This window comes from Tursiops truncatus, chromosome 6 (genome assembly GCF_011762595.2).
Source record: "Tursiops truncatus isolate mTurTru1 chromosome 6, mTurTru1.mat.Y, whole genome shotgun sequence".
In the NCBI taxonomy this organism is placed as follows: domain Eukaryota; kingdom Metazoa; phylum Chordata; class Mammalia; order Artiodactyla; family Delphinidae; genus Tursiops; species Tursiops truncatus.
Genome location: NC_047039.1, coordinates 29920681 through 29932757, shown reverse-complemented (window position 1 = coordinate 29932757; position 12077 = coordinate 29920681). Strand labels below are relative to the sequence as shown.

Genomic DNA, 12077 nt, shown 5'->3' with positions numbered 1-12077 from the left:
CTATTGCTCAGCTGCCTTCTGGCATTAAATACTGCTGTTGAAACTTTCGAAGTCAGTCTATTTTTTTCTCTTTCTACCACTCAGATGACAGAAGAATTCTTTACCATTGATGTTTAGTAATTTAATCAAGAGTGGCTTGGTGTCCGTGAGTCTGCATCAGTTTTTTTTCCTGGAAAACACTGTGCATTTTTAGACTCAGAATCTATTCTTCCTTCTTTCAGTAAAATTGTCTTAATTGTATGTTTGAACACATTCATTTTTTTTTTTCCCTTGCGGGATTCTGAATTTCAAGGTTACTGGTTATCTGTATGTTATGTCATCTTTGTCCTCCGTACTTGTTATTTTCTAGTCGCTTTTGTCTTTATAGTATATGTCTATCTCAAGCAATATTATTTTTTATTAATGTTATTATTATAAAATTATTAATTTTTTTCTTTAATAGCTGTTCTTTTTCTTGATGTTTCTGTTTTATTAATGCTTGTATAGTGGTATTATTTTGGTTCCTAATTTATTCCCTTTGCTTTGAAATCTCTTCCTCTCATTTAGTTGTTTTGTCATCTTGTCTGAGCTTTCATTTTACTGAATTTATGTTCCTATTATTTTCTTTTAATTTATATTTTAGTGTAAAGCATTCGTGGAGAATTTTCTTCTGTGCCGTGGATTATGTTTTCTTCAAGACTGGATTCTTTGTCTTTTATGCTATGCTTCTTGTTTCTGTCTCTCTCTTTTGGTGGGTTTTTGTTGTATTAGTTTGCATAGTTGCCATACTTTTTTTCTGGCTCATTCTCAGCATGAGTTGCACTGTCCTGACCTTCTGTTTATTCTCATATGTATTGGAACGTTATCCTTGATTTCTTTTGCAACTTCTCTTAGGAGTGTTTTTCTTCCCCTCTGAGCTACGGTTTGAAGTTTGGATATTATGCATGGAGAGGGTGGAGGGGAAGAGCTCCTCTGGAGCTGTATACAGCCTTTGTTGTAAGAATTTGGCTCCACTAACTCTTGAAATTTTGTTAAAGGTCCCCAGCCAAGATTCTCTTCACCTAATTTGGGTGCCACTTTTTTCCATTGCAGGTACTCTCTCAATTAATATTGTTCTTCCAATTCAGCTCGGAGCCCTAGAACCTATACAGTTCATGAGAGTGTCATCCTCGGTTGTTTATTTCCCAGGTTTTGCTCATCTCACTTGAGCAAACATTTTTCAGTCCCTTCACAGTCAAAAAGAGAGGAAAAATAAAGATATTCCTGTTTCTTTCCAAATGTGTGGGTATTTGTGAGAATTTGTGGGGTTTGGGCAATTCACCAGTACCACTCCTGCTAAGCTTGAGGGAGGGGGTGGTACAGAGGGAAGGTTGGAGGCTGTGTTGGAATCTTATGTTTCTTCTTTAGTTGTCTCTTTGAAGTTTATGCCACAAGCTGTATTCTCTCTGTGTTTGGACGCTGCTGGTGAAGTTTTTGCTAACTTTTTTTAATGGATTGTGTTTTTGTTTATATTGCTAGTTAGTTATTGATGAGGAAGACCATGATTCAGTTTCTTTACTCAGAAGTTCCTCAGTTTCTTCTTTTTCCAATTTACTTTTGAATCCTTTTCTTTCCGAATACCCCATCTGCCCAGTATTTCAGAATTATCATCTTTCTACCTCCCAACTAAAATTGCTCTCTTGAGTTTAACAATAACTTATTCCTGACCATTTCGTTCCTTTTCAGTTCTTATGCTGCCAACACTGTCCTTATTTCAACATTTTGATTGTTTGTTTTGCCTCTCCTACCTCCCCCTTCCCTATGACCATAGTAATTACTCATAAAACGTCTGACAGAAATCCCTAATCCTGGGTAATTATCAAGCCAGTGTCAGTTTATCCAGTAGACTCCACATGCGCCTGCTTTTTGTTGAATACTTTCACCAGGACTAAAAAATAATTACCAAATTCGTCATGTGCCGAAATCGGTGTCGTTTTTTTTTAATTGTAATGCTTTATTCAGTGTTGTTAGGTGATAATCAAAATAAGCTGTCTGGGACTGACCTGATTAGTATATAGATTATTAGGAGAATAAAAAATGAAAAAAAAAATTCCCAAGGAATGTGTTTTTCGACCAGAGTGTGGGCTTGTAATAATTGTCAGGGATCCAGATAAAATTTCACCCCGACCCACTGTCAAAACGGCAGGATTGTTGTTGTTGTTGGTTTTGTCTGATCCTAAATCAAGTCAGTGTCTTAGATCCTGTCAGTGATCCTAGAATCAGCCTTGAAAGAAAACCCTCCTTGTCCAATTGATATTTGTAAGTTGTTTTTATAAAAGTGCCAACATGCTGAAGGGAAGAGTGAAGACAGATGAAAATTGAAAAGAGGTGGTAAGGGAAGGAATAATCATAAGAGACATCTTTCTTTTTATAACATTCTGTTGTGGAGAATGGGGAAAGGCTTCTATGATGAATCCACTCCAGGAGTATATGCCAATTTATGACTAGAACCAGGAGAACTAGCGTTTTGTGGTTAAGATTATGTCTATGAAAGGAATACAAAGGGCCAGTTGAGTTGATTCCACTGATGATACAAAGACCGCCTGGATGAGACCAAGTGTCTTCTTGCATTGGATGGAGCATAGGACAGAGAATGTCTAGCACTGTAGACAAACATTCCCATAGCCTGTGGAAATACAGGCATCGTGTCTTAGAGATGCTTGAGGTATTGGTTTTTTGTGACCTAGGGTGATCCCTTAGACCCATCATCCTCAGCATTGGTTGGCAGCCTTCAGCTAGCTGCTGTGTGTCCTGCAGGTCTCAGCTCTGAGACAGGAAGAGGCAGATGGCCACCTGCTAAGAAGTGGGACAGTTATCTTTCTTAAAAAATGAAGCAGGGTTTCTTGGGGACTTCCTGCAATTTTCTTGTATTCACACAAAATCTGAAACATTGCGCCCTGCAGTTTTGTAAAGAAAGATCCAATTGTAATTGGAAAATGCAAAAGGGCAGAATTAAGGTTAACTCTGGATTTCCTGCTTCTCATGCAATTAAATTCTCCCCCTTGCCATTGAGTTAATGTAATTTTCCCCCCACATAATTGGGCATAAATTACTGGACAAATGTGGGATAAGTTGATATGGACTATAAGAAGATAATGAAGTAAAATTATAAGAAATTATAAATACAGTACTTGGATTTTTAAGAAGCAAGAATTCTGTCATTAAGCCAATGAAATATCTGCAAAGTAATCTAATAATAGATTATGAAAAATTAATTTCTAATTCAACTTTTATTTACAAAATAATTATTAAAATAATAAAAATAATGACTCTAAGAACCTCAGTCAAAAATACTTTTTTGCATTCTAAATATTGCTTTTGTTTCCCTTGCTATTTTTCCCAATATACCCACTGCAGGTGCATTATTCTATTTGGGGTTGTCCCCTTCCATTTTGACTGATACATGTTTTGTTTTGTTTTTTAATTGAACTATGGTTTGTTTACAATGTTGTATTAGTTTCTGGTGTGTACTGCAAAGTGATTCAGATATTCTTTTTCAGATTCTTTAACATCAAAAATTACTACAAGATATTGAATATAGTTCCCTGTGCCATATAGTAGAGCCTTGTTGTTTATCTATTTTATATATAGTAGTGTGTAACGTAGTAGTATGTATCTGATAATCCCACTCCTAATTTATCCCTCCCCCACGTCCCCTTTGGTAACCATAAGTTTGTTTTCTGTGTCTGTTTCTGTTTTGTAAATAATTTCATTTGTATTATTTTTTTAGATTCCACATGTAAGTGATATCATATGGTATTTGTCTCTGTATGACTTACTTCACTTAGTATGATAATCTCTAGGTCCATCCATGTTGCTGCAAATGGCATTATTTTATTCTTTTTTATGGCTGAGTAATACTTTATCCATCTGTTGGTGGTCACTTAGGTCGCTTCCATATCTTGGCTATTGTAAATAGTGCTGCTATGAACATTGGGGTGCATGGACTGTTACATGTTTTTAATATTAGTTTTGTTGTATTTGTATTGTCTATTTTGGGTGAAGCAGCAATAGGCAAGTAGAGTCTTAGAAGAACAGAAGTTGCAAGAAATAAATCTTTCACTACTGCTCTTAATAGAAAGATTTTTGCCTCTGGAAGAGATGGACCTAGCCACCCATAAACACATAGGAAGTGATGGCTGGCTTCACCAATGTAGTGACGGCTGTGCTTAACGCCATGATAGTAAAAGAACACCCTTGTCATACAAATTGTTTGCAGATTTCTATTCCTGTGTAATTCCATCTGTTTGTAATACGACGGTCTGCACTGCTGCTGGCACCTCACGCTCTGAGTTAAATGGATCTCATCAGAGCCCTGTGCTGACCCTGGATCTGCAGACTTGATTGGGGTGGGCGTTTCAGTCTGGAGGGATGCTCATTCAGCAGTGTCATATTTGGTCATCTGGGCTTACACATGTGCCCTCTTTAAAGGACCAGTTTGAAGGGTTATTTTCAATTTATTGAAAGAAAACCTTCATGTATAGGTCTTATTTATTGCTCAATATCAAGCCTCTAGAAAGTTAAACATTGTTCTTGTTTGTTTCGTGTTCTGTATTTATCCAAAATGTATCTTATCAAACCTTCAGATGAGGGAGGGTTGACACTAGACTTACCCATTTAGCAAATAAAAATGTACAACCCCCATAACAGATAAAGAACAAATAACTTTTTAGTGTAAATATGCCCCCAATTTAGCTGAGCATCCTATATTTTATCTGACAAACCTAGTTGAGACCAAATCAAGATTCCAGAGTTAGATGGGGTAAAAAGATTGGTCACAACACACAAGTTGCAAATTAAATATAAATGTGATTTTGAACATTCGTGTGTGAATAGTTTTTAGGTCTTCTGGTATTGTGGTTATGTTTTAAAAGATGCCTTATCTTTTAGAGATATTTACTGAAACATTGACTGGTGAAATTATGTAATGTTTGCGATTAACTTCTAAATAATACAGGAGGTAGGTAAGTGGATGGGGCAGATTGGCTGTGGGATAATGGGTACGTGAAGGTAATTATGCTTTTTTACTACTTTTGAATGTGTTTGAAATTTTCCATAATAAAGGATAAAATAGGTTTGTGTGTAAGTCATGCCTTTAGATTTAAAAAAAAAATCTATTCTTGAAACATCTTAAATGTCAAACAATTGAGGACTTGCACAGTGGCACCAGAAGAGGCTGCAGATGGAGGCAAGGGCCCGTGAACGATTTCTGGAATTGTGACATCTTTGTTCCTCCGCTGGGATATTAATTGCCTTGATTTTCGTCTTTATTGTCTATAGAGCAATGCAAAAAAGCTGTTGGTTACTAGCCTCCCAGAGTTGAGATTATTCAGTGTGTAATAGGATATCCAGGGAGAGCTCACAGAGAGTAGAGCATGGTTAAGTAGAGAGGGATAGGGCTTTATGCTCTGGCCAGCCTTTTGAAAATAGTGAAACATGAAATGAAATAAACTGTTGGGTTAGGTCAAAATAACAAACGTTACCTTTTTCAATTTGTTTGTGGTTGTAACTGATTGGATTGAAGCCCTGGTAAATTAATAAATTGAGTATATAGCCTAATAATTCAGTATCGGCCTACCTTCCCTAGCAGGTGAGCTGTCAGCAGCTGGGAACGCTCAGTCCCTGGCGTGACTCTGGGCAGGGTTATTTACTGATGGCATCTTTAATGATTTGTCTTTTTCTTATTCCAGGATTTCCTTCAAATGCTGTTGGAGAGCATCCCAGAAGAAAGAAGGTGAGGACCGATTTAGGATTTAAGGGCCCAGTTTTATTTATTTATTTTAACATCTTTATTGGAGCCCAGTTTTATTTTTAATGTTAAAAATGACTCTGCCATTGTTTGGCAAGTTGCAACCTAGAAAGTTGAATCTTCCTCTCTCAATAGAGGAGGGACCTCCGCAGACAGCAGGAGTCCTGGGATGATCAACTAGGTCTAGAAATATTGGGAGTGTGGATTCTGGGAGCCAGCACACGCAGCAGGGGAGCCCCAGAGTCAGGAGTCCTGAAAGTGGTAGAGGAGGCAAGCCAAGGACACTCTGTGGCCTCAGCTGCTGTGGAAAAGAATGGAGGGCAGAAAAGTTCTAACAGTTAGGGTGGCTTGTTTTGAAATGTCTGAAATGTTTCAGATTTACCATCCTTCTTTTTTTTAAGTAAACACATGGGTTTTCTTCATGTAAAAAATCACATCAGATGTAGCCATTATTCCTAAGGTCAAGAACAACAGTTTACCTGTGAGAATTTTTCTTTTCTTTTGTACTTGCCCTGAAATAACTTTTCAGGTCATCTAATAGAATGGAGCAGTTTCCTTAGGAACTAATAGAGAAAAAGGAAAGAGAAAATGAATAGAAATTGTATATTGCCTCCTTAGGCTGTTACGAAAGTCTGTTTCTGAATGACGACTATGCATTCTTTAAGAAGAACTTCTCAGGACACAAATACAGCAATTTTCGTGGAAGCCACAAAGTGCATTTTTAGTTTTGGAGGTCTTCTTTCTTTTCATCCTCTTCCTAATAAGGTTATGGAGTTCATTTGGATGGCCCCAAGCCCTCTGGCTCTGGGGGACCTGGATTTTATCATTGCGAATATTTTTTGTGGACCCACAAAGAGACGTTTGTTGTGATTGTGGAAGTTAAGAGCAGCATCTCCATTGAATGGTGGCCACAACCACCAACCTTCACCCCTGAGAGGACGCCTCGCCCAGTTAGGATCACTTTTTAGCTAGCAGGCTTAAGCTTCTTTTTAAAATTCTCCTGAAGCGTTAGGCGATTTCATTGCTACAATGAATGTAGTTCAGCAAGTATACTAGAGTATATTTTGAAACTGAAACATCTTCTTTCCTGCCAACTAATCTCAGAATCGAATCCAGCTATTAAAGCAGACTGTTCACCCTTTTGCCTGTGCGGCATGTTGTACCAATTTCATCCAGGTCTCCAAAGGCCCCACACCTACCCCTGGAGCTTCCAACCTTTGGCTCCATTGCAAACCGATCCTCAGGCACATCTGTTAAGCACGTGAGCTGTTCCGAACAGGACAGTCTTTCACTTTAGACCAGCCAGTTAGGGTCCTGGGGCTGGCACGTCTGTGTCATACTGCGTTTCCATTGTTCTCTTGCTTTGATGAATTTTAGCATTCTCTACTGAGCACCTCCCTTACCAGACTTTAGGCTGGACACTAGGTAACAGAAAGGAATCAATTCTATGCCTAGCTCTCAGAGAGCTCCTGGTCAACTTCTGAAGACGAAGATGTACGTGACACAGGGCATGACTCAGGGTAGGAGGTTCTCTGGTGAGCTTCAGAGTCCTGGGTGCATGGAGATACAGTTCAGCAGTCCTAGCCTCGAGCCTTCAGGCCAGAGGTACTACTGAAGGTTTTAGGTAGGGAAGTGCCGTCAGCAGGTTGGAAAGATACTCGGGGGAGGCAGCAGGGAAGATAGATGGGGGTGGGGAGAACTAGACGTCAGGAGACCAATTAGAGACCGGTACAGTAGTTCACTCAAGAGATCCAGAGCTGGAGCCGTGGGTGGGATGGTGGCAGTGGGCTTTGAGAGTATGAACAGGTCTCAGGAATATTCCGGAGGTGCCACAGTTAAGACTTGGTTGATTGGTTGTGAAAGCTGAAGAGAGGAGTCCAGCGTGACCTGACCTTTCTCTCTTGGCCACTTAGTTACATGCTGAGTGTAGAAGCCCTGGAAATCCAGCTGGTAGTTGTTTGGTCTCAGGAGTCAGTATGGGGCAGAGGGAAGGAAGGGAGGGTATTTGCAGTGGAAGAGCGGAGATGAGAAGTCATGTTTTAGACATCTTCAGTGTGAGGTTTCAGTTTAAATGCTGATGAGACCAAGGAAAGAAAAAGCTAGAAGTGCTTAGAAGGAGATTCAAACAAATCCTGGGTGCCTGTCTGCCCTGGTAGAACAGCACCATATCCAACATGCCTTGCCCATCTGATATTCCAGCGGTACCAACAGCTGCGGGTTCTCTCTTTGCTCATCAGCTATTGTTGTTTGTGTGTGTGCATTCACGTGTTTGTTTTAATTCAGTACTTTTCCTCCCCCACGAAGCTAGGGAGCACTCGTTTGTAACTGTTACCTCAGCAATTTTCATTATCTACCCAAGTACAAATGACTTGCTCTGATCAAGAAAAGAAGTAACCACGTGTAAAGCTTTGAGGCATACACTATTTGCATCCCGCCACATAGGGAGGGAACTTATAAACGTAAATTACTAAAATTTAAAAACCCATACAGAACGTAAGTTGCATTCCAGAACAAGAGCATTTTCTGTCTCAGACCCTGAGCATGGAAGCTCCTAAAGCCTTCATCCATCTAGAACTGTACTTCCCCAATTCTTTCCATCTTCTCTCAGTTCCTGGGAACATTATCGGGCCTTGCGCTTTCCTTCAGAGGCGCAGATAGAATGTGATCTTTAGAATCTCAAGAGGCCGAAGACAGAGCCAAGAGTGATAAAGACCTTTCTCCTGATCAGCAACAAGTTGATAGGCACAAGCAGCAGATCTGGTTAATAGTCAGTTCCCCATCCTTGCCACTCCACCCCAGAGATCAACCAAAGAAGCAATACACCACAGGCAATACTGCTTTCTCGCACGCCCGGGTCTGTTTCTATGTACTGTAATATTACGAAGAGAGGAGCAACTGGTCACTTTCGCAGCCTTAAACACAGATTATTTCTCTAGCCAGCGTCGTGCAGGGTGGCCAGCATATTCTCTCCCTTGCAGCATTAACTACACGTGACCACATTTAGAGCTCACAGGGTCCGGAGACCCCACTCCTAAAACTCAGAGTTGCCTTTCAGGACGTAGGCGTACAGCAAGGGAACTCTCCTGCCAGAGGGTAAAACAACTTGCTGTTCCAGATACCCAGGAGGTCTCAGTAATGAGGCAGAAGTACCGCTCACTAGTACAGAGATGGAGGGCGTGCAGTCGTGGGTCTGTGTACTTTTAGCTATCTGTATAAAATCAATTTCCATAGTGATCAGACATGCAGAAGAGTAATTTCCTGTAAGTTCTGGATCCCAGCGAAGTGGAAATGCTTCTGCTTGTCTGTTGTGATTATTTAAGCCACATGATCTCAGAGGGGAAAAATTCACCCTTGGCTCTGACTCTGAGTGTCTTGATTTGAAAAAGTCAGCTTTCAGCTTTACCACTGCTATATATCCAAGCTCAGACCTAAAAATTCACCTGTACTGTCATCTCAGTAATTATGATCAAAACAGCCAAAATTCTGTACATATTTTTTCATAAAACATACAGCCCATTTCTTTCCTGAAAGTTCAGCATTTTCAAACAGTCTCCCATAATTTCCTTGGGAGGTAAGGCTACTTATACTACCTTAAAAAATTGTTTCTGGCAGATGGAGTTAGTGCTTTGATCTTCCTCTCATAGTTTAACATCTCATTCCACGTTAGGAATCTGTAAACAGGCATCAGTGCAGTTTGATGTCTGTGCTGATACTGGGAGTCTAGAAACTGAGATCCTTTCTTTAGCCTGGGCTGACTTTGACTGGTCTTCTTATACTGCAGTTTCTCCATCTGCTAAAAAGCCGCACAACCATTGACACCCACTTCACGAGGATATTATGAGGAATGAAGTGATAATGGTTATAAGATGTATTGAACCTTTCCAGGGGAAAGCGATCTGGAAACACAGGTTCTCTTCATTCACAGGAGAGTGTCTTTTGCTCCTGGATGCAGCTAAACAATGAGCTCTCCTGTCCTCATGCTTCTGCCCCTCCCAAGAGTCTCCCTATCTCTTTGGAACTGTAATTGAGGGATGGACACGCAGGGCAACCGCAGCAGCGGCCAGGTTACCTTCAGCAGGAGAGATGTGAACAAGAAGTCAGCGTTGGTGAGAGCCAGCGCAGGCCTTCTCCTCCTGCAGGCTTGTCTGCATGATAAATCGTGAACCAATGTATTGTGGATTAATTTCCTGAATTAAACGCAGAAAGAAAAGCGAGGGCTTTGCAGCCAGGCAACACAAGTTTGAATCCCAGCTCTTCAAGCACCATCTAGGAGGCCCTGCATAAGGCCCTCAGTCTCTTGGACCTTTATTTGCTCAACTCTAAGATGGGGATAATAATATTGGTCTTGTACAGAACCTCACGCCTGATAGACATCCACCGAATGTTTGCCGCAGAGAGAAGCTTTTGCCTGTTCTCAGTCTTCTCCGGTGAAGACTTGAACCTCAGTTAGTAACATGCCGGGACTCAACTCCCCAGCCCCCGCCCTCCTCCATGCCATCCCCCCGCCATGCCACCGCTAAAGAAGTGTCTTTAAGCTAAAATTCCCTGAAGGAAATTTATGTCCCTGTCCTCTTACTCACTCCTCCGTGGACATGCACAACAGCTGTTCACCATCTTTTGTAAAAATCGCTTGAAAATGGCTCTGAAGTCACTCCCCAGACTTCTCTTCTTCAGGATATTTAATCCCAGTTCCCTTGACCTCCCCTGTGGGTCCAATGTGCTTAGCCCTTTGATCATCACTACTGCTTTTTTCTAAATCCTTTCTAAATTCTCTGTCTTAAGTTGTGGCAGGTTTAAGAATGCCCGTTTTCCTAGAATCCGCGGCACAATGAAGCTCAGTTCCGAGTCGGACACTTGCTGCTGCCTTCTTGGGTATCACCTGAAGGATGGGTGACGGGAGCTTTTGGCCCCAGGGCCCTGGACACAGGAGTGTCTCTCTTTGGCTGGAAAGGAAGTAGATGAATGAGCTGCTTAGACAGAAGCACCAGTGAAGGAAGGACAGGGAAGAAAATGGACCCTTGCTTCTGAATCAGGGCAAACAACTTAGACTGCCAGCAGGGCCTGCACAGCCGCTCAAACCCCGGGGCAGCAACCCTTCCCACCCGGGTGCCAGGCAAAGGTGCAGAAGGTTTGCATTCGTTCCAAACAAGAACAGGCCTTCCACTGAGCATAGTCTTCAGTGGAAATTACAAGATTTGTCTTACCTTCCAGCCTCACCAATGTCACTAGAAAATAAAACAACCTCAGGTCTCCTTGGACACTTCTCTAAGTGGCCCTTCTGCCCCACTTTCCTCCTCCTAGCAGGTCAGTCATGCCAGTTGAGGGCATTTCCAGTGCCTCTTTCCATGGCCAAGCAAATAAATCAAGCCCAAGAAACCAAGAAAGAATCATGATCTTGATTTAAGGTGCTCTGAGAGATGCCTCCTCTCTTCTCGTCGCCCCCATCCCCGGCCCACGTGCATGTGCACACACACTCACACACAGACACCTGAGGGCACACACGCATGCACGCACGTGAGCACACTCACACACTTCCACACTCTCACAGCCTACAGAGGGGACTTGGCCATCTGCACTGAGGGTGGTGATGTTAGATGACAAGAAATAGTGGGGAAAAGCCCAGGGATGGTGGTACCTGGCCTTTCATAGAGGCACAGCCAGTAATTCCGCTGACCTGGGAACTGGGCAGACAGCCTAGGGAGGTGGTCACCTTCCCCTTATTCACTTCTGGCCTCTTCCCTGCCTGGTCGTCCCACAGGTGGGCATCATCTTGAAAATGAATCCAAACCGGTTTCTTTCCCTCTTCGTATTTTCTCTGTTTTGAAATAGCAACAGTTGCCTCCTTCGGCAATCTTTGCTTTTGCCCTGGGCAGGGAAGACAGAGGCACACAGGTGACTTGCTTCTCAGTGGAGAAGCAAAGGAAGGGACAGTATCAGTCAGCCCCGTATTCCCCAAGCCCACCCCCCTCCTTCCCTCCCTCCCTTCTCACTGTGGTCCAGCCCAAAGCCCAACCAGCACAGGTGTGAGGGGAGTACTTGGCCTTCAGCACCTTAACTAATGCAGAGAGCATTGTATCTTTGCACAACTTCTTTACAATTCCAAAGGGAGGGAGGAGGGAATATTACATATATGTAATATAGTATATAAAATTAAAAAAAAATACAGAGCGTAACAACTTGGGAATATCCTACTGGGAAAGGTGATTAGTAACTTAAAAAGGAATAATCTTTATTGAGTCAACAATGAAATGTGTTTTCATTCATGCAAATAAAAAGTATCTATGGGGATCCTCTCTTATGCCAAGAACTG

The 12077-nt window shown here is 41.7% G+C and overlaps 1 protein-coding gene across 16 annotated transcripts in view; it reads left to right on the top strand.

Moving 5' to 3' along the window:
- Window positions 1-12077, top strand: part of AOPEP (aminopeptidase O (putative)) — a 372968-nt gene that overhangs the window by 240337 nt on the left and 120554 nt on the right. For all 16 annotated transcript variants that reach the window (XR_012332455.1, XR_012332454.1, XR_012332452.1 and 13 more), the window contains one exon: window positions 5709-5752. Coding sequence is in view for 11 of the 16 variants with exons in the window: in XM_033857859.2 (XP_033713750.1) it covers window positions 5709-5752 (44 nt within the window). In the remaining 5 variants the exon portion in view is untranslated. The remainder of the gene's footprint in view (window positions 1-5708; window positions 5753-12077) is intronic.